This window comes from Plenodomus lingam (genome assembly GCF_022343315.1).
Source record: "Plenodomus lingam strain CAN1 chromosome Unknown contig_6, whole genome shotgun sequence".
Classification (NCBI taxonomy): Eukaryota; Fungi; Ascomycota; class Dothideomycetes; order Pleosporales; family Leptosphaeriaceae; genus Plenodomus; species Plenodomus lingam.
In genome coordinates this window covers 411,627-434,291 of record NW_027093966.1, presented here as the reverse complement: position 1 = coordinate 434,291, position 22,665 = coordinate 411,627, and the positions used below count along the sequence as shown (strand labels likewise).

General features: G+C 38.2%; 3 protein-coding genes across 3 annotated transcripts; all 3 read left to right on the top strand.

Moving 5' to 3' along the window:
* Window positions 1-7,057: 7,057 nt before the first annotated feature.
* On the top strand, window positions 7,058-10,533 carry IAQ61_009383 (uncharacterized protein). The gene is made up of 2 exons (XM_003838132.2): window positions 7,058-9,373; window positions 9,421-10,533. Exons 1-2 carry the CDS (start codon window positions 7,419-7,421, stop codon window positions 9,842-9,844), a joined length of 2,379 nt encoding a protein of 792 aa, XP_003838180.1. The 5' UTR covers window positions 7,058-7,418; the 3' UTR covers window positions 9,845-10,533.
* An 835-nt stretch (window positions 10,534-11,368) lies between these two features.
* IAQ61_009382 (uncharacterized protein) lies at window positions 11,369-13,038 on the top strand (the record flags this gene model as incomplete). The annotated part of the gene is made up of 4 exons (XM_003838131.2): window positions 11,369-11,463; window positions 11,544-11,899; window positions 11,951-12,285; window positions 12,930-13,038. The coding sequence occupies exons 1-4, from the start codon at window positions 11,394-11,396 to the stop codon at window positions 13,036-13,038; spliced, it is 870 nt and encodes a 289-aa protein (XP_003838179.1). The 5' UTR covers window positions 11,369-11,393.
* An 893-nt stretch (window positions 13,039-13,931) lies between these two features.
* Window positions 13,932-15,032, top strand: IAQ61_009381 (uncharacterized protein; the record flags this gene model as incomplete). The annotated part of the gene is made up of 2 exons (XM_003838130.2): window positions 13,932-14,624; window positions 15,030-15,032. 2 exons carry the CDS (start codon window positions 13,932-13,934, stop codon window positions 15,030-15,032), a joined length of 696 nt encoding a protein of 231 aa, XP_003838178.2.
* Window positions 15,033-22,665: the final 7,633 nt, after the last annotated feature.

Here is a 22,665-nt window from a genome sequence, read left to right as displayed (position 1 = left end):
ATAAGGTAGTTAGACCCTACGCTAGGCCTACTAAGATAAGGTGCGTACTTCTAATATTCTCCCTATATTTCCTACACTAACTTTTGCTTAGCACACGTCTCCCTAAATATAGCTACTTAGCAGCTTTATTATTTCTAGTAACTTAGATAATAAGGAGTATAATAGTAGCTTTATAAAGCTACTTCCCTATAATTAGTATATTAACTAGCTTTATCTTTTTAGTAAGTATAACTATTAGGAGGGTAGTAGTAAGTTCCCCTTAATTTTTATTTTCTTTATAGCAAGTTCTAACTATATCTAGGGCGCTTATACAAGTCCTATTATTATAGCTACAAGACTTACACTTAGTTAGAAGCTATCCTTGCTAATAACCCTAATATTTACTAAGCCCTCTACAACTAGCTTTAGTTTTATTATAGTTACTAGGAGAATTGCCTTTATATTATAAAGAAGGGGACCCTTAGCACTTTTATAGGGAAACCTACTAAAGGTACCTATTACTAGTTTATACTATAGTTCTACTAGCTCTACTATTATTTTAAGGATCTTATATTAAGGGCTTAAACTAATAATACTATTACTCTACTTACCCCTACTATATACTTACGCGCCTATAATTAGTATTAGCTTAGTGCTATTATTCTATCTACTACTAGTACTCTAGCGTTTCTACTTTAGTCTACTATTACGCCCTTATATAGTAGTTATAGCAACAACAACGTTATATAGCTTGCTACTACTACTAGTATTACCTTCTAGTATATTAACTAGCATATAAATAAGACCTAGGCCTAAACTAACCTTTATATTAATAGGCTTAAGAGCGCTACTAAGCGCACTACCTAAGGTATTAAGACTCTTATTATTAGTATTAAATTTCCCTTATTTCCTTTATATCTATTTTAATATTTATTTTCTTTAGGCCTAGGGTGCTATATGTTAGCAAGCTATTAAAGCACTACCCTTCTCCTGCTACTACTACTACTATTATTTATACTTGTTAACTAAGTTATCCCCTACCTACGCCACGCGTAAGCGTTACTACTATTACTAAGAGATGCAGAGGCGTTAGGATAACATAAATAATAGTTTAGGGGGGGCTAGGGAGGGGTTAGTTATAGATAGTAATAGTATAGACACTACTACCTAATTATTAGCTATATTATAAAACTTTAGTAGTAGGGTACTTACTTAGAGTATTATTAGGATAAATAAAAGATATCTCTAATACCTTTCTACTTCTTAATTATAATAAAGGTCTAAGTTATTATTCTAGTCTCCTTTTGCCCTTACTTCCTAGCTTTTATATATATTAGGCTATTATTATACGCAGCATCCCTATACTATTCCTTAAACCTATCTAGAGCCTTAGTATCCTATACTACCTCTAGTAGGTGCTATATTAGATTAATATACCCCCTCTATTTTACTAGGACTTAATACTTTCCTTTTCCTCTTATATTCTTTATATAAAGGATCTCTTCTACTTCCTATTTATCTAGTGTTATATCTTTATTTTCTAAAGTAACTATTAGACCTAGTTATAAGTCCTAAAGCTTCTAGCTTAGTAGCAGGTTATTAGTAGCTCTCTCTAGTAGATCTATATATATAGTCTTATACAAGCTCCCTAGTAAGTCTAATACTACTATAAGTAGAGTAGGAACTTATATTACTTTATACTTTACCTATAGCTAGTTAAACTTTTTACTTAGTTAGTTTATCTTTATATTATATATTATAAACTAAACTATATTACCTTTTAGGAACTTTTTAGCTAGGCGTTAGGACTAGTTTATTACTTCCTATTATTATTACTATTAGAATATAATAGTAGCTTGCACTAGCTCTACACCCCTTTATAGGTGTAATAAGAACACTATAGCCTCTCTATAAGGATTCTTAGGCTTTACTAGTAGTAATATTATCTTTTATAGCATGTCTATAGTATACCTATTTAAAAGTAGATTTAGGCTAATACTAGTTATACTAGAGTCCCTATTATTAAGTGCAAGTTAGCAGGCTAGAAGGTAGTTAGGCTAGTTAGTCTGCTTAAAGCATACTATTATACATAGCACTACCTACACTTCTTAGTTTGCCTACTCTATCCTGCTATCTATCTAGGGGTAGTATATAGTAGATAGTAACTAGTTTATCTTTATTATCTAGTATAATGTTATCTAGAAGGATCCTAACTAGTCTAAGCCTTAGTTAGTAATAATAGAGGATAGGAAGCCCTAGAACTACTACTAGTTATCCTAGAAGATTCTTGTATAATAATTAGCTATTATAGAGACTGTTGCTTTAAGCTAAATATATTTAGACAATCTATTAGTAATAACTAATAGGTACTAGGGTTTGCTATCCTCTTTTGCTAGTAGGTTAACTATAAAATCTATAGATATTTAGGACTAGTATTATAACGCAACTAGTATAGGTTGCAATTAACCCTATTAGCGCTTCTAGGAGATATAAGCACTATAATAATAGTAGTTTTAAATATACTACGTAATATCTCCTAATATTCTATCCTAATAATAGTTATAGCGTAGTATTTAAAATATTATATTCTTTCCTAAGTATCCTACTAAACCTAATTTATATACTTACTATATAATAGTAGTTATAAGGGGTTCCTATATTAGTAACTAAATAACACCCCTCTAGAGTAAAGTGCTATGTGCGCTAATTGCATAGTCCCTAATCTATTACCTTGTATTAGCTAAAACTAGGAAAGACCTAGCGCCTTTCTAAACTATATTAAGACGTACTTAGTATATCTTATTATCTAGTACTGCTTTGTCCTATAGTGTCTATATATGCAGGTTAGTAAAGAGGCTAGCGCCCTTTAGTAACTTAGACGCCTCCTCTAGTTCTAACACTGCAACCTAAATTAATTTAGGGCGCATTACTAACTATAGTGTTGCTTTAAAGGAGTTTAAATCTTATAGTTGCCTGCTTAAGGTATTAGGTTATCCTGTAAGACAGCTAGGTCTATACTATAGGATATACTAGTATTTTAAAAGTTCCTCTGCCTAGTAGCACTATTACTTGCTTAAGCTTTAGAGGCTAGTAAAGTACTCTAGGTTTTTATAGTCTATAAATATTATAAATAGCTTGTAAATACTCTATAACTCTACTAACTAACTTTTAAGATACTTAATAATAGTAAGTAATTCCTTATTATATATAGTATAGTTTTGTCTCTCTAGCGTTAGTATTATAGAGTAGTAAGCAACTAGGCGCTAGACGCCCCTAACTTTTTATAATAAGCAACCCCTAAGAGCGCATCCTAAATAGTCTACTTCTAATAACGTTTCTTTAGCTAGGTCCTATTATATTAATACTAGTCCTAATATAAACGCCTTTTTTAGCATATTAAATGTACTTTATTCTTCCTCTCCCTATTAGAATAGGGTATTCTTTCTAGTTAGTTAGTTTAAAGGTGCTACTACTTTAGAAAACTTTGCAATAAAATCGCAGTAGAAGTTAGTAAAACCTAGAAAACTCCTTACCTCTCTTATATTCCTAGGGGATTCCTATTCCTATACTGCCCTAAGCTTTTTAGGGTTAGGTCTAAGTAATTTGCCCGCCTTAATAATATAGCCTAGGTAGCGTACCTTCTTAATACTAAAAGTATATTTCTCTAAGTCTAGGTATAGTCCTACTTCTTTTAATAGTATAAGTACACGCTTTACTTTTTTTATATAGTTAAACTAGTTTCCTCCTAAATAAATTAAGATATTATTAAGGTAGGCTATTGTATATAATCTAAGTAACTCTGTAAGCGTAGTATTAATATATTATTAGAAAGTAGATAGTGTACTACTAAGACTAAATAGATATACTAACTATTTATATAACCTAAACTAGGTATAGAAAGTAGTTAAGGACTTATAACCTTCTACTATTCTAACTTTATAAAAGGTAGTACAAATATCCACTTTTATAAACTAATTTATACTAGATAGTATGCGTAAAGTTTCCTTAATAAGTAGTAGTAGGTATTAGTCTAAGGTTATTATACTATTAAGCATCTAGTAGTCTATATATAGACGCTAACTGCCTAATAGCTTCTTTACTAGTAATACTAGAGCTCTAGCTATAGAGGAGCTTACTTAGATCTAGCCCTTGTCTATTAATCTAGTAAGTTATGTTCTTAGTTCTAGTAATTAGTTACGTGATATAGGGTATAGGGGACCCTATAGGGGGTTAGGCTAGGTTCTATCTAGGAGAGTTATTAACTAAATATAGTAATCTATACTGCCTTAATAAGGTAGCAAACTACTTACTAACTCTTTGTTAAATAGGTCCTTAAACTCTTAAAGTTCTAGTAGCAACTTTATCTTTCTAGTTTTATACTTAGGTTTATAGGAAACTATATTACTAGTAATATAGATAGTGTATATATTAATAGGACTTCCCTTATTAACACTTCCTAGATATTTTATTAGGCGCAAGTTATATATTACTTATAATATATCTAGTATATTTATTATAAAAATTTATACCTATATATCTTCCTATTAGGGTTCTTAATTTAGTAACCCTACTATAACTAAACCTAAGATAATAGAGATATAGGTAGGATATAGGCGTCTCCTGCTCTCTTATACTACTATATTTCTTACCTTCCTAATTATTAATTTGCCTTATAGAATATCTATAATAACGCCCTCTCTATAAAGCTATAGTCTGCCTAGTATTAGTTAATAGGAAAGATAAGGTACTATATAAGCTAAAAGCTAAGACCACTAACTATCTAAATTATAGTCTAATGCTACTAACTATATAATTCTTATACCCTTAGCAATTCCCTAGGTATATTATAAGGGTTGCAGGGGAATATTAATAAAGGTCCTACTAATCTATCTTACTAACTTTTCCTTAACTATACTAAAACACTAGCACCCTAAATTAACTATTGCTTGCACGTTCTCTACTCTACCTAGGAGGAGGGGAATAAAGAAGGGAGGATTATTTAACCCTACCTTAATATCTAGGGGATACTTAATAGCCTCTACTATTAATAATTCCTCTATTATAGTGTCCTCCTTATACCCCTAACTTAGCCTAGGGTTAGGGGTAGCTAGTTTCCTAAATTAGGGCCACTTGCTAATACTATAACTATCTTAACACCTACTAGTTATAGTAATAGGGTATTAGGATATACACGTATAAAATAACTACCCTATCTATACTAGGTGTAGACCTTTGCTAGTTTCTATATATTAAATAGGTCCTATAGGATCTAGTTAGGATATAATATTAGTAGTTTAGTAGGTGTACTTAATAAGGCTACCACTTCTACTATATTTATATTACTATCCTAATCTAAGGTAGACCTCTACTAGGGTTCCTTAGACTTACTAGCCTAAAGAAACCCTAGTTCTAGAGAGGCTATTTTAATATCTACTATAATTATCTTATATTCCTCTATAGCTATATTATAGTTTATTCTAGAGACTCCCCTATTAAGAGAAACTAAGCGTATATAGCTATTAAGAGATTACTAAAGTTATAAAAGCTTTTATTTATTATCCTAGTATAAACCTCCTAACTATATAAGAAGCTATATAAAATTTATAAAAAACTCTATAAAAGGCTAATTTTAGCCCTAATATAAGTGTTCTAACGTAACTTAGGCGCGCTCCTACCTATAGTAGTTACTATAATAGAATACTAGGTAGTTAAGAAACCTACTTATATCCTAACGCTTATATACACTATCCTTAAAGTATAGTACTATAGCACGCTAGACTATAGGTAATAACTAGGACTAAATATATATAAACCTTACCTCCTTATCCCTAATAAAGACCTTATCTACACGTAGTTTAAACTCTATAGTTATTTACTAGGAGGAGAAGTTTACCTTAGTACTATTATATAGTAAGCTAACTAGGAAAGGTTTATAATATAAGGCAGGAGAGGGCAGAGGTAGCATATTATTAAACCTAGCAGGCTTAGAGGAGGGTTAGGATAGAATCTAATTACGTATTTCCTTATTCTATTAATATAATATAGCTATTATAGTAGAGTCTTAAGCCTATTATTCTATTAAACTATAGACCTATTATATTAGCCTTTTTACTATATTAGGTTACACCTAGTTATTCTAAATATCTAGCGCGTCTATCTCTTATTACTATTATAGTATATTTAGAAGAAGATACTAAAATATTATAGACTAGCCTTAAGGGAGAATATAATAAGCGTTAATAATAGTATTTAGTATCTTAAAGGAGAGATAAGCCCTTTACGCCTTTTTATAGGTGTCTAGTGTGTTCGCTTAGTAGTAGTGTTAGACTTGGTCTATCTTGTGTTAGACCTAGGCTTAGGTATAAGCCTAAGTCCTTTACAATAGTTAAAGAAGCTTAGCTAGATAATCTACACTATATTAGTAAGAAATACTCTACTTAACTATAAAAATAAACACCTAAGGGCTGCCCTAGCTAATAAGAAGAAGCGTAGGAAGCGTAGTAAACCTCTATTATTACCCCCTAATAATAATTATAGTAGTAGTGCCTAATTTATTTTACTATTAAAGGTAGAGCAAGTATTTAAGCTCTAGGAGTAAAAGAACCTTAAAGAATAGGAGCTATAATACTAAAAAAGTAAGGTAATTAAGCTTTATAAGTAATAGAAGCTTACTAAAGCTTAACTTATAAAAGAGTGTTACCTAAATTAAGTAATTACTAAGAAGGAGTAGGAGGAGAAAGCTACCTAAAAAGCTACTACACGTAATAAGTAGAAAACTACTAAGTAACTAGAAAAGTAACTCTAAAATAATATTAAAACGTCCTAAATAGGTAAGAGGCAAATCCTTAAGCCTCCTACTATTATACTAGCTAAGGTGGTTAATAAGGAGCTAGTAGAAGAGGATATAGTAGTAGAGGCAACTTTACGCTGTGGGCGCCTAATTAGACCCCCTAAAAAGCTGCTTACATAATCTAAAATATTTAATCTACTCTAATAGATCTAATAATCGCGACTCTAAGAAATCTCGTGATAATAGCTATTGTGGGTGGCGCAATATCCTCATTTAGTGGGTGGTGGATTTTGGTGTTGGTGGGCGCTCGGTGGGGGTGGGCGCTCGGTGGTGGATCACGTTATACCTACCGTACCAGTACTCGTCGCTGTTGTCGCTGCCGCTGCCCTGTGCGACACCCATCTCGTGACAAGTTGCGCATCTGCAGGCGTGCGAGCTGCATGTGGTAGCATTACCGGTACCTACCTGCTTGCATTACCGCATCATCGACTGCGCTGTCTCCTGGCTTGCTCCCACGCCCGCGCCGAATGCCTCTTCCACCATAGCTGGCCAGCATCTCCTGCTGCTCGCCCGCTTTCTTTCCCCTTCAGTCTGCCCGCTCAGTCCCTCCCCGCCACCCGTCCCCCTCCTCGCGCCGCTCGCCGCCAACATGCGCCCGCTCCGTCTGCTCGTCGCGTTGTCAACGAGCCTGATAGCCGTCACGCTGCTCTTCTACGCCGCGCTGGGCCCCCCGCACGACCAACAAGAAGCCGAACAGGCCACTGGCTCGCAGGGCCACATCAAGGCCTTGTTCTCCTTCACCTCCCCCACCTCGCTGTTTCCCCCCTCGGCCATCATCAGCCTGACCGACGACAACTCGACCTTTTTCCTCGCCCGTCCCGCCGCATTTGGCCCCCTTCTCCCCAAGAATGGCCTAAGCGGCCCCCTATGGATTGGCAGCGGCTTCGGAGATGATACCCTGGGCTGGACGGGCGAGCTGGGCTGCGGTGACGATCCTGGCTGGGACCAGGGAAGCCAAAGTCTGCTGGCCTCTTCCCATTCACCGGCACAGGCCGGGAGCCATGCGACAAAGTCTACACCGCGCGAGGAGGTATCAGGTCGCGGACATGCCGACATCCAGTCGATCCAGGAAAGCGCCGAGATTGCAGGCAAGGTCGTCTTGCTCAAGCGCGGCGGCTGCGGCTTCCTTGCCAAGGTGCAGTGGGCACAGAGACGCGGAGGAGTTGCCGTCATCGTGGGCGACGATGTTCGTGGAGGCGCTCTGGTGCGCATGTACGCCAAAGGGGACACCTCTAATATCACGATCCCCTCTTTGTTCACTTCACACACTACCGCCCACTTACTCTCCTCCTTACTGCCTCCCCAGCGCAATGTGCATAATGCCGCGCTAAGCAATACGGCCTATACCAAACCCTCTAACCCACACCATGACCTGGGCCATGGCAGTGGTGATCAAGCCCAGGGGGGCCGATGGCGTCGTCCCACCTCGACTAAGCCAAAGTCTCAGGCCACCCTCGCTTCATCTCATACCCTGTCCGAGACGGTAGGATCAACTGCAAAAGCTTCACAGAGTAAATCGGAGGCTGATGGCCTGTTTCGCTCTCTCCTCTCCGCCCTGGGATTGCACAATGGACAAGGCAAGCTTCCGAAAGCTGGTAGTCGAAGAATACCAGGCAGTGGCGACCTTGACTGGATCAACCCCACCGACTGGGACAATGATGAAGATCCCATCAAGACAGGAACTGCAATCCCAATGGCAACAGCCCCCAGGATCTCGGATGGCTTCGTCATTGGCAAGCAAGACTGGCGGGATCCGGACCTCTTGTCATCCCCAGCCGCCGCTGATGCCTCAGCTTCCGTGGTTCAATCTGCTGCTTCGCCTTTACAGACTTCAGCCAACGTCTTTCCAGGGAGTGGTGAATACCGTCGGGTGGATAGGAAGAAAAACAAACCATCTTGGTGGAGAAGATTGTCAAGCCCCAATCAACCCACTCAACCTGACGAATCATCTGCCCGTGCAGAAGTCAGGAGTGTTACATCCATATCTGGAGCTGACTTGGAACTCGACACCACATCCTCGCGTACGGCACTATTACATGAAGGTCTATGGGTAACTTTGACACCGACAAATGTCTCGACCAGTCCTTTCTTCGATACCCTTCTTGTCTTGGTTGTGAGTCCCTTGGTCACCCTGACCGTTGTATATGCGCTACTGCTCTTGCGGTCTCGCATAAGACGCCGACGTTGGCGGGCACCCAAGTCCGTGGTCGAGCGCCTTCCTGTGAGGACCTACCAAACTATTAGCGAACCATCGGCTTCTCCTACGCCAGAGGCATCCTCTCCTACGACACCGCTTCTCCAACGCTCTCCGGAGCAACCGCCTTTGCGATCCCATTCTAGTTCCGAGCTGCCAGGTACCTCGTCTGCTATTCAACATGGGTCTCCGGATCGAGCGGAAGAGAAGCGCGAAACAGGTCTAGCAGCCTGGAGGCGTCGATACGGAGGTCGGCAAAAAGAATGCGTCGTGTGTTTGGAAGAATATGAGGACGGTGTCAGTCAGGTCATGAGTCTGCCTTGTGGTCATGAATTCCATGCGAACTGCATGTGGGTCGTTTCGTCCTAGATAATGATCATCAACTAACAATATCCAGAACACCCTGGCTTGTTACACGTCGGCGAACGTGTCCCATATGCAAAGGCGATGTCGTGCGCTCTTTATCACAGTCCTACCATGATCGCTTGCAACCATCCTCAACACAATCGCCTGAATCATTCAATGATCTAGACGATCTCCAGGCCCAAGCAATACGGACCCGCAATGACTCTCCTTCGGCCTCAAGGCCTGTTCCAATTTCTACCTCGGCTCTAGGCATGTATGCGCCAGTTCACGATGATGTCGAGACGGGCTGGACTCGCAGTGGCACGAGCCGCGAGCCACAAGATGTGCCGGCCAATCCTTATCGCGAACTAAGCTCGACTGTTTCTACTGTTATATGGCGAGGTTTGGACGCCGTCAGAGCCTCTACGGGCCTTCAGCGGAGGCAGCCGCCCGACGATGTTGACAGAGATCGATGATGGTTATATTGACTGTACATTTTACGCAGAGGCTTTTTGGTATACCCCCGGTTGGAACATACGGCGTTTACATGAGATGAGCGATTTGCCTGTGGCTGATGTCACATCTTCACTGGGAGTAAGCCATTAGGCCTTCCACTGGCCCCATGATAGATATCCAAACAACGTGCTCTCTAGAGATCATGTGCTCATTTTAGAAAGTGTTGCGGCCTGGGGCATTGATATGGTTTGATTCATGTCGTGGACGCAAGACGTCAAGTCAACTGCAGTCGTCTATGACAATACTCTGTTGGACAATGTTCCTACTCCCGCCTTATGCACCCAATAACACTTGAACATATCATTCCTGCAAACAGCAATCGGTGAGTTCACTAGTCGAAGTGCTGCAAATGAGCATTGATCTTTAGCCGATTCGTTTCGTGGGTTGCACCTTCTAGCATTCTTCGAGATGGTGCAGTGTGACTCGATACTTGGTCGGGCTACGGGAGCAATTTAGCTTGCTTCTATCGAACTAGTGGTAGAAGACCTCTGAAAAGTTTTGTCCCGGCAAGTGGTGACCGAATATCTATAGTTCGTTATCATCCTGGTTTCATGCGAGGGATGCATGGCATACATCGTGCAACGCCTTACCAACCGAGTTATGATGCTTTTAAGGAAGAAATTACGCCCTCACCCTGATTTTCGGATCAAGTGACAGTCATCATAACAGAAAATTTTGTCTTTTAGATCTAGATAATGAAGATAAAATAGTGCACCGCTCGAACATGTCCATGGCAGTGCAAGGTGTCAACATGTCAAAAGACAAAGAAGAGGAGTACCCCTTCCCTCCTTTCGTTTTTGGCACACAGTCGTGTAAAGGTCACGTTGTTGTGCAGGAATTCTAGTTTAAACTAGAGATGCTCGAGGAGGGTTCCCCGGCTTCATCAATGTACGGGTTGTCAAACACTAAAGTCGGAACCATGCATTCCTGACTCCCATCTACTAAAGCAACCACAAATCTGGGTGACGTCCAAATGTCAATCACCAATGTGCCTCCCTTGCGATCTCCTCCTCCTGAAGAATGCTTCAACCTGGGTCTGTGCGCAATGATATCTGGGTGCCGGCCGCTACATCTCAACCTCATGGGGATACAGGTAGAGTTTAGATATCGTGTCTGTGTAACCATAATAGAGGGCGTACATGACATAGTAAATCATGCGTACCTATGAAAAGAGCTGGGTAACATCTTGGCATAATGTATATATGTAAAGCCAAGATAGTGTGACCATCACTTCTCAGAATCTACTTTCGGCCCGGTCCTGAAGACTAATCTTGATTCAATCTATCAAGATCATCTTCCTCGATACCTAAACAAATAACCCTCATCCCACTGCAATGAAGACGTACTTGCTACTCTGTCTCGCGTTGGGCACTCTGGGCCTAGCCCAGACTGTGAACAACACGTGCGGATGCCCCCTAGTATCATGTTTAACAAAGGACCCCATGGTAGGTCATTAAACCGTTGGACATGGCAATTTAATGAAGCTGGTTTGATGATTTCGCAGAAACTATGTCGCTGCATCAATGGACGGGAACTGAGGTGCAAACTACTATGCCCGAGATATCTTCCTACCTTCGTTGTACGTTGAACCAATTTCCAAGAGTACTACTGCATGCTGACATTGTACAAAAAAGGCTTGCCTGCCAACAATACTACCAGCAATACCTCCAAAACCGAGCACAGTTTCCCCGGCTCCATCGTGTGTCTGTGAAGAAGTGATATGCGCTCAATCTTTTCCCGAGTCATGCCTCTGTGCCAACCGAGCAGCCCAGAGCTGCTATGCGAAGTGCGGTGGCCCCCAGCCCATGATGAAATCATGTACCGCAGGTGCACTCGTTGCGCGTGAGGTGGAGCCAGAAGCTTCATCTGACCCCGAACAAGTGCCTGAACTGGCCAAAGAGTGTACATGTGAAGAGACAATGTGCATACAGATGTGGCCGGACTCATGCTGGTGTGCGAATGCGGCAGCGCAGCAGTGCTACAAGAAGTGTGGCGGCAGGAAACCGGTTCTCCAGGTGCGCTTTTGTTATCAGTGAAGAGATCTAGTCCCAACTAATACCTCGTAGAGCTGCCCGCCGCAACCAGTTGATACGCCGACGATACAAGTACCAAATTCGACCACTTCATCTACGCCTACAACCTTGCCCAAGCCAATCAATACGCACAAAATATGTGGAGGTGGACGAGCAAATATTTTATTATGCGATCCTGGAGAGACGTGCATCACTGACCCATATACGGGTGGGTGTGGGCCTGCCTGTGACGCATTAGGTATCTGCGTAAAGGACAAGATGTGTGGTGGCTTTACAGGGCTTGCATGCGATGAGGAAGGTCAAGTGTGCCATGATGATCCGCGAGACGATTGTGACCCACTGAACGGTGGCTCAGACTGTGGAGGGTTGTGTGTTTGGCCACACAGATCGCTAGATCCAAACCATGTGAAGACAAGGCGCACAAGTACCGGTAAACGACATCTGTAGAACGCGATCTAATCGCAGGCACAAATGTTTGGGACCAGTACACACAGTGCTTGTCAGACACATCTTTTCTGCTCAGGCAGATAAAAATCTTGGCAGTGATCAAGATCTGCGGCTGGACTGTAGGCACAAACCTTAGTGAGTGCACATGGCTAGTTTTTTATAATAGATTGCAGTTAGCGTCGCCGAAGCCTCGCAGTGCTTGACTTCTAATGTGACGGTCTGCTTCCGTGTGATAGGTAGTTACTATTAGGCACTGCCTTTCTAACGTACTGACACCTGCAAAGGCATGCGGCTGTATCAAACCCAACCCAGAAAACCAGGCCGACAAACGCATCACATTTTTTTCTGATCAAGAAGATAAATTGTCGGGTTGAACATGACCAGAGAATGCATGAGTCTTTCATTGCGATTTCGCCCTGCTGTGTCCGATGTCCAGTGCCGAGCTGACACAGCTGTTTTTGCATGGTCTACCGGAATGATCAATGCTACCCATGCACGTTGTCATCGGCAGCAAAATAGTCGGCGGTTCTTTGCATTCTACAAGGCTGTGACTGACAGCAAGTAGCATTGAAAGGTGGATCCTTGGACCGTCTTACAAGCTCGAGAATAACCAGCTTCTTGTAGGAATACGACGTCAATGGTTCTTTGAGTGCCATGATTACCTTATGCAGTAAAGAAGAATCTTGTAAGAAAGAAAATCGATATTAAAGCCATTGATCTAGAGCCTCACACATATCAACTTGCACGACGAAGCTTTTGGAGAGGATGAATGTGAAGATTAAGATGATGTAGATAGGTACCGGTAAGGACAGGGACGTGTTCTGAGCGCATCGAATGGGTATCCACAGCCGTAGTCTACCGGTATTCGCACAACGTAACCATGTCCATAGATATGTTGGCAGGGGCATCAACTTTCCGAAGAGCGTCCAGAAGATAGCATCACTCCGCCACTGCCAAGGTCTCGGCCTTTGCAGAATGTAGACTGGCGAATGGGAAGCGGATAGGTGGTCAACACTGCCATACGGTAGACATTGGCAATTCCTTGTCGAGTCAAGGTCAACGGACTATCAGATCAGTAGTGTCGCATAGCTCAGCTTGAGGCTTTATGTCCTGAGAGCAATTGATACGCGTCGCACTCTAGAGAAAAATACCCCTTTAGGCTAGGGATGGGTTATATAGGACAGAGTAACTTGAAGGCAACCGCACAGAGACTTCAGATGTGAACTTCAGCACCAACCTCTCACTGCCTCATTTCAACTTTAAAGCTCGAGAAGCATCCGACATGCGCCCTTGTGCAGTCTTCAATCTTGCAACTGAGTACTTAGGCTTCAAGATCTTTGTCACTTTTTGTATTCTCCTACTCTCAGCACAACTTTACTTGATCCCCCATTCGCGGACAGACAATCCAAATCATAGCACTATCGGTACAAAACAATCACATCGAGTATCCAGCTTTGTCTCGCACGGTGACACGCAATGCCTGCCCGAGATTAGCCACCAACTTATTCATGATTCCACTACGAAGCATGTGGTGTGCAGGAAGCATTCCCCTTTTACGACACGACGAATGCGCATTGGTTTAGCTACTGCGCACTTTGGAGAACAGCAGAATCATTACCAGAACGCGTTGGAGTCGCATCTTCTCCATAGTCTGATTTATGGCACTGAGGTTCATGTCATGTGCGATCCGATCGTGGATGACCTTTGGAATAAACCTGCCTTCCTCCTCGACCTGCTTATGGATGAAATGATAAAGCCAGAGTCCAAGCGGCTAGAATGGATAATGTGGGTTGACCGCGACACTTTGATCTTGGACCAGTGCCGTCCAATATCGAGCTTCTTGCCTCCGGATCTCCCAGGCCTTGGTGGACGGTGGAACCGCTCAAAAGATTCCAATAAGAACAAGAGAAACACAACAAACCTTCTTGTCAACAACGACCTGAATGGCTTGAACAATGGCGTTTTCTTGCTTCGGGTGTGCAGGTGGGCTGTCGAACTTTTCACTGCCATCCTTGCATTCCGCCATTACAATCCAGGCGTCCAACTAACGTTTACTGAGCAAAGCGCTATGGAGATAGTCATCAACAGGCAGGACTTTAAGGACCAAGTACAATTCGTGCCGCAGTATTGGTTCAATGGCTACTCAAACGGCAGTCCTCAACAATTCAAGGACCGTAAAGATGATGACGGGCTAAGAGAAGAAGATGTGAGACGTGGCGACTATCTGGTGCATTTCGCAGGTGTTGAGAAAAAGGATGAGGTAATTAGTGGTTGGGTGAGTGTTCTAAGGGAACTTCCTGATATATGGGAGTCTAGAACTATACAGAGAGATATTTCCATTAAAATTGAAGAATTTTGGGAACAGCTAGGATATTAGATACTATAAGCTAGGATATGTATAGGAGTAGTAGAGTAGAGGTCTAGTTATATAAACTCCTTATAGTAGTACTAGCATAGATAGTACCTATTGCAGGAAGGATACCAACCGGATCACGGAGCATCTTGATCTAATTAACCAATCTAAACCCTAATTAATATCCTTGATCTATACCCTAGTTTATCTACTATCTAATCCACTACTAGCTTACTTGCTAGCTTACTGCTAAGTGCTAATATAGAAAAAGGAGCTCTAGTAAGGAAGATTTACTAATTATACACCTTCTAGTAGGGGTAGCTAAAGTTCTATTTATATAAGTCCTATTATAGTAGATATAATCTAATAATCTATCTCCTAAATTATTCCTAAGCATAGAAATCTAAATTTCTATATTACCCTATTCTTTACTCTATGTAATAGTTAGCCTTTACGCATATAAAGTATTAAGATAGATGCTTAAATCTTGTAGGGGAGAGGGGAGGGTAGGGGGATTTACTAGTAATTTATAAAGGTTAAGATATTGCTAGCTAGTCTTAAATATAAAGGGTTATATTATATTTATAAATAGTATATAGTAACTATATTTATATAAATATTATAGTAGACTATTTATTATATCTAAGGTAAGGTATAATGTATAATAAGTATACACCTTATTCTATCTTAGACTAGGAGTATCTAAAGGTCACCGTATAGATAATATTGCCCTAACATAGGTCTAAGTATCTTAGCCTAGTACTCTACCTGTAACAATAGTGCAGAATTGTTTGCCTATTATTCTATACTAAGTTAGCCCTAATAAAGGCCTAACTTGTTAATATATATAGAGAGTAGCTTACCTATATTAGGATAGGTATATTCTTCTTATCCTTTTATATAAGACCTATAAGTGTAGGAATATTATCCTTTTCTATATAGACACGCACTCCTATATGCCTTTAAGTTGTATAGGATACCTTTTAGATGCCTTACCTACCTGCGTTGTTACACTAATAGTGCTTAGGCAACTCTAATTATTCTATTAGGAATAAGGACCTATTTTCTTAAAGAAGAGTGTTAATAAGCTCTAGGGATGTAAGAGGTATTAGGTTCTAAATTACTATAATTAAGGCAAGGATTAGTAAGGAACGCTTAGCTAGGTAGTCTTGCGCCAAGTTAGAGTTAATTTAGGGGTGTAACCTATCTAGGGCAATTATTACTTATAAGCAATTATCCCTTTAAGTAGTCTTAAGATTAATTAAACCCTATTCCCTTCTACTTAGGATATTAGCTTAGGCGTTATAGGATCTAGGAGTTTACTTTATTTAGAAGTTAAAGGGACTTATAACCTCTAGCTATCTAGCTTGCCTAGCACTAAGGACTTTAGTAGGTATAAAGTACTCTAGTGCTTAGTAGTCTGTGTATACTCTAATAAGGTGCTAAGTACTTATTAGGTTATCACGCTATTTCTTAAAGGCGCAGATTATTATAAACAATTCTTTGTTATAGATTTCTGTAACAATAAGGCAGAATTGCCTGCCTATTGTTCTATGCCAAGTTAGGCCTAATAAAGGCCTGACTTACTAATATATATAGAGAACAGCTTGCCTATAGTTAGGATAGGCATGTTCTTCTTGTCCTTTTGTATAAGACCTATAGGTGTAGGAATCTTATCCTTTTCTATATAGACGCGCACTCCTATATATCTTTAAGTTATATAGAATACCTTTTAGATACCCTAACTACCTAAGTTATTATATTATAAGAAGAATATTATCCTAGCTAGTAATAGTATTTAAGAATATCGCACTTGTTATTATTTTAAGCTACTAATTTAGTTCTAGTAGCTATCTAACCCTATAACTCTATAGTTAGAATAGCTATTAGAACTTCTAATAACTAAAGCCTATAGGCTTAGACTTCTAGACCTATAGGTAGTGCTAGATTACCTTTAGAAAAATCGCGTTAGATTGCGTTAAGGTAGAGACCTAGAGACTACTAAAAGCCTAGAGGAATTAGAGGCAAAGCTAATATCCTTCTATAACTAACCCCCTAAAGAATAGATTTATTATTCTTATTAACTACTAAATATTAGATAAAGGTAAAGGAAGGGTATCTAGTTTAGCTACATTTAAAAGCCTATTTATAGATAGAAAGAAATTAGATAAGGAGTGTGAAGGGCTTGGGCTTATGCCTAAGCCTAGGTCTAACACAAGACGGACCAAGTCTAACACCACTACTAAGCGAACACACTAGACACCTATAAAAAGGCGTAGAGGGCTTATCTCTCCTTTAAGATACTAAATACTATTATTAACGCTTATTACATTCTCCCTTAAGGCTAGTCTATAATATTTTAGTATCTTCTTCTAAACATACTATAATAGTAATAAGAGATAGACGCGCTAGATATTTAGAATAACTAGGTGCAACCTAATATAGTAGAAAGGCTAATATAACAGGTCTATAGATTAATAGAATAATAGGCTTAAGACTCTACTATAATAGCTATACTACGTTAATAGAACAAGGAAATACGTAATTAGATTCTATCCTAACCCTCCTCTAAGCCTGCTAGGTTTAATAACATGCTGCCTCCACCCTCCCCCGCCTTATATTGCAAACCTTTCCTAGTTAGCTTGCTATATAATAGCACTAAGGCAAACTTCTCCTCCTAGTAAATAACTATAGAGTTTAAACTGCGTGTAGATAAGGTCTTTATTAGGGATAAGGAGGTAAGGTTTATATATATTTAGTCCTAGTTATTACCTATAGTCTAGCGTGCTATAGTACTATACTTTAAGGATAGTGTATATAAGCGTTAGGATATAAGCAGGTTTCTTAACTACCTAGTATTCTATTATAGTAACTACTATAGGTAGGAGCGCGCCTAAGTTACGTTAGAACACTTATATTAGGGCTAAAATTAGCCTTTTATAGAGTTTTTTATAAATTTTATATAGCTTCTTATATAGTTAGGAGGTTTATACTAGGATAATAAATAAAAGCTTTTATAACTTTAGTAATCTCTTAATAGCTATATACGCTTAGTTTCTCTTAATAGGGGAGTCTCTAGAATAAACTATAATATAGCTATAGAGGAATATAAGATAATTATAGTAGATATTAAAATAGCCTCTCTAGAACTAGGGTTTCTTTAGGCTAGTAAGTCTAAGGAACCCTAGTAGAGGTCTACCTTAGATTAGGATAGTAATATAAATATAGTAGAAGTGGTAGCCTTATTAAGTACACCTACTAAACTACTAATATTATATCCTAACTAGATCCTATAGGACCTATTTAATATATAGAAACTAGCAAAGGTCTACACCTAGTATAGATAGGGTAGTTATTTTATACGTGTATATCCTAATACCCTATTACTATAACTAGTAGGTGTTAAGATAGTTATAGTATTAGCAAGTGGCCCTAATTTAGGAAACTAGCTACCCCTAACCCTAGGCTAAGTTAGGGGTATAAGGAGGACACTATAATAGAGGAATTATTAATAGTAGAGGCTATTAAGTATCCCCTAGATATTAAGGTAGGGTTAAATAATCCTCCCTTCTTTATTCCCCTCCTCCTAGGTAGAGTAGAGAACGTGCAAGCGATAGTTAATTTAGGGTGCTAGTGTTTTAGTATAGTTAAGGAAAAGTTAGTAAGATAGATTAGTAGGACCTTTATTAATATTCCCCTGCAACCCTTATAATATACCTAGGGAATTGCTAAGGGTATAAGAATTATATAGTTAGTAGCATTAGACTATAATTTAGATAGTTAGTGGTCTTAGCTTTTAGCTTATATAGTACCTTATCTTTCCTATTAACTAATACTAGGCAGACTATAGCTTTATAGAGAGGGCGTTATTATAGATATTCTATAAGGCAAATTAATAATTAGGAAGGTAAGAAATATAGTAGTATAAGAGAGCAGGAGACGCCTGTATCCTACCTATATCTCTATTATCTTAGGTTTAGTTATAGTAGGGTTACTAAATTAAGAACCCTAATAGGAAGATATATAGGTATAAATTTTTATAATAAATATACTAGATATATTATAAGTAATATATAACTTGCGCCTAATAAAATATCTAGGAAGTGTTAATAAGGGAAGTCCTATTAATATATACACTATCTATATTACTAGTAATATAGTTTCCTATAAACCTAAGTATAAAACTAGAAAGATAAAGTTGCTACTAGAACTTTAAGAGTTTAAGGACCTATTTAACAAAGAGTTAGCAAGCAGTTTGCCGCCCTATTAGGGTAGTATAGATTACTATGTTTAGTTAATAACTCTCCTAGATAGAACCTAGCCTAACCCCCTATAGGGTCCCCTATACCCTATATCTTATAATTAATTGCTAGAACTAAGAATATAACTTACTAGATTAATAGATAAGGGCTAGATCTAAGCAAGCTCTTCTATAGCTAGAGCTCTAGTGTTGCTAGTAAAGAAGCTATTAGGCAGTTAGCGCCTTTATGTGGATTACTAGATACTTAATAGTATAATAATATTAGACTAATACCTACTACTACTTATTAAGGAAACTTTGTGTATACTATCTAGCGTAAATTAGTTTATAAAAGTAGATATTTACGCTACCTTTTATAAAGTTAGAATAGTAGAAGGTTATAAGTCTTTAATAGCTTTCTATACCTAGTTTAGGTTATATAAATAGTTAGTATATCTATTTAGTCTTAGTAGTGCGCTATCTACTTTCTAATAATATATTAATACTACGCTTATAGAGTTACTTAGATTATATATAATAGCCTACCTTAATAATATCCTAATTTATTTAGGAGGAGACTAGTTTAACTATATAGAAAAAGTAAAGCGTGTACTTATACTATTAAAAGAAGTAGGACTATACCTAGACTTAGAGAAGTGTGCGTTCTATATTAAGGAGGTACGCTACCTAGGCTATATTATTAAGGCGGGCAAATTACTTAGACCTAACCCTAAAAAGCTTAGGGCAGTATAGGAATAAGAATCCCCTAGGAATATAAGAGAGGTAAGGAGTTTTCTAGGTTTTGCTAACTTCTACTACAATTTTATTATAAAGTTTTCTAAAGTAGTAGCGCCTCTAAACTAACTAACTAGGAAGGATACCCTATTCTAATAGGGAGAGGAAGAATAGAGTGCATTTAATACACTAAAAAAGGCATTTATATCTAGACTAGTACTAGCGTAATAGGACCTAGCTAAAGAAATATTATTAGAAGTAGACTATTTAGGATATGCTCTTAGGGGTTACTTATTATAAAAAGTTAGGGGCGTCTAGCGCCTAGTTACTTACTACTCTATAGCACTAATACTAGAGAGACAAAACTATACTATATATAATAAGGAATTGCTAGCTATTATTAAGTGTCTTAAAAGTTAGTTAGCAGAGCTATAGAGCGTTTATAAGCTATTTATAATATTTATAGACTATAAAAACCTAGAGTACTTTACTAGCCTCTAAAGCTTAAGCAAGTAATAGTGCTACTAGGCAGAGGAACTTTTAAAATACTAGTATATCCTATAGTATAGACCTAGCTGTCTTGTAGGATAACCTAATACCTTAAGCAGGCGACCATAAGATTTAAACTCCTTTAAAGCAACACTATAGTTAGTAATGCGCCCTAAATTACTCTAGGTTATAGTGTTAGAAGTGGAGGAGGCGTCTAAGTTACTAAAGGGCGCTAGCCTCTTTACTAACCTGCACATGTAGACACTATAGGACAAAGTAGTATTAGAAGATAAGATATACTAAGTGCGTCTTAATATAGTTTAGAAAGTTGCTAGGTCTTTCCTAGTTCTAGCTAATATAAAGTAATAGATTAGGGACTGTGTAATTAGCGCACACGGTACTTTGCTTTAGAGGGGCGTTATTTAGTTACTAATACAGGAACCCCTTATAACTACTATTATATAGTAAGTATATAAATTAGGTTTAGTAGGATATCTAGGAAAGAACACAATATTTTAAATACCACGCTATAACTATTATTAGGATAGAATATTAGGAGATATTGCGCAGTATATCTAGAACTGCTATTATTATAGTACTTATATCTCCTAGAAACGCTAATAGGGTCTATTATAACCTATACTAGTTACGTTATAATACTAGTCCTAAATATCTATAGACTTTATAGTTAACCTACCTATAAAAGATAATAGTAAACCTTAGTTCCTATTAGTTATTACTAATAGATTATCTAAATATATTTAGCTTAAAGCAATAGTCTCTATAGTAGCTAATTATTGTGTAAGGATCTTCTAGGATAACTAGTGGCAGTTCTAGGGCTTCCTATCCTCTATTATTACTAACTAAGGCTCTAACTAGTTAGGATCTTTCTAGATAACGTTGTGCTAGATAATAAAGATAAACTAGTTACTGTCCACTGCATACCACCCTTAGATAGACAGCAGGATAGAGCAGGCAAACTAAGAAGTGCAGGTAGTGCTGCGCATAATAGTATGCTTTAAGCAGACTAACTAGCCTAACTACCTACTAGCCTGCTAACTTGCACTTAATAATAGGGACTCTAGTATAACTAGTGTTAGCCTAAATCTTCTTTTAAATAGGTATACTGCAGACACTCTATAAAAGCAAATGTTACTACTAGTAAAGCCTAAGAATCCTTGTAGAGAGGCTGTAGCATTCTTATTGCACCTGTAGAGGGGTGTAGAGCTAGCGCAAGCTACTATTATATTCTAATAGTAATAATAATAGGAAGTAATAAACTAGTCCTAATAGCTAGCTAAAAAGTTCCTAAAAGGCAATATAGTTTAGTTTATAATGCGTAATATAAAGATAAACTAACTAAGTAAAAAGTTTAACTAGCTATAGGTAAAGTATAAAGTAATAGAAGTCCCTACTCTACTTATAGTAGTATTAGACTTACTAGGGAACTTGTATAAGACTGTGCATGTAGATCTGCTAGAGAGAGCTGCTAATAATCTGCTGCTAAGCTAGAAGCTTTAGGACTTATAACTAGGCCCTATAGTTACTCTAGAAAATAGAGACGTAATGCTAGATAAATAGGAAGTAGAAGAGATCCTTTATATAAAGAATACAAGAGGAAAAGGGAAGCATTAAGTCCTAGTAAAGTAGAAGGGGTATATTAATCTAATATAGCACCCGCTAGAGGTAGTGTAGGATACTAAGGCTCTAGATAGGTTTAAGGAATAGTATAGGGATATCACGTATAATAATAGCCTAATATATATAAAAGCTAGGAAGTAAGTGTAGAAGAAAACTAGAATAATAACTTAGACCTTTATTATAATTAAGAAGTAGAAAGGTATTAGAGATATCTTTTATTTATCCTTAATAATACTCTAAGTAAGTGCCCTGCTACTAAAGTTTTATAAGGTAGCTAATAATTAGGTAGTAGTATCTATACTATTACTATCTATAACTAACCCCCCCCCTAGCTCCCCCTAAACTATTATTTATATTATTCTAACGCCTCTATATCTCTTAGTAATAGTAGTAACGCTTACGCGTAGTATAGGTAGGGGAGGACTTAGTTAATAAGTATAAGTAATAGTAGTAGTAGTAGTAGGAGAAGGGTAGTGCTTTAATAGTTTACTAATGCGTAGCACCCTAGGCCTAAAGAAAGCTAACGTTAGAATATATATAAAGGGAATAAAGGAAAATTAATACTAATAATAAGAGTCTTAATACTATAGGTAGTGCGCTTAGTAGCGCTCTTAAGCTTATTAATTTAAAGGTTAGTTTAGGCCTAGGTCTTGTTTATACGCTAGTTAATACGCTAGAAGGTAATACTAGTAGTAGTAGTAAGCTATATAATATTGTTGTTGCTATAACTACTACGTAAAGGCGTAATAGTAGACTAAAGGGGAAATACTAAAGCACTAGCAGTAGATAGAATAATAGCACTAAGCTAATACTAATTATAGGCGCGTAAGTAGGTAGTAGGGG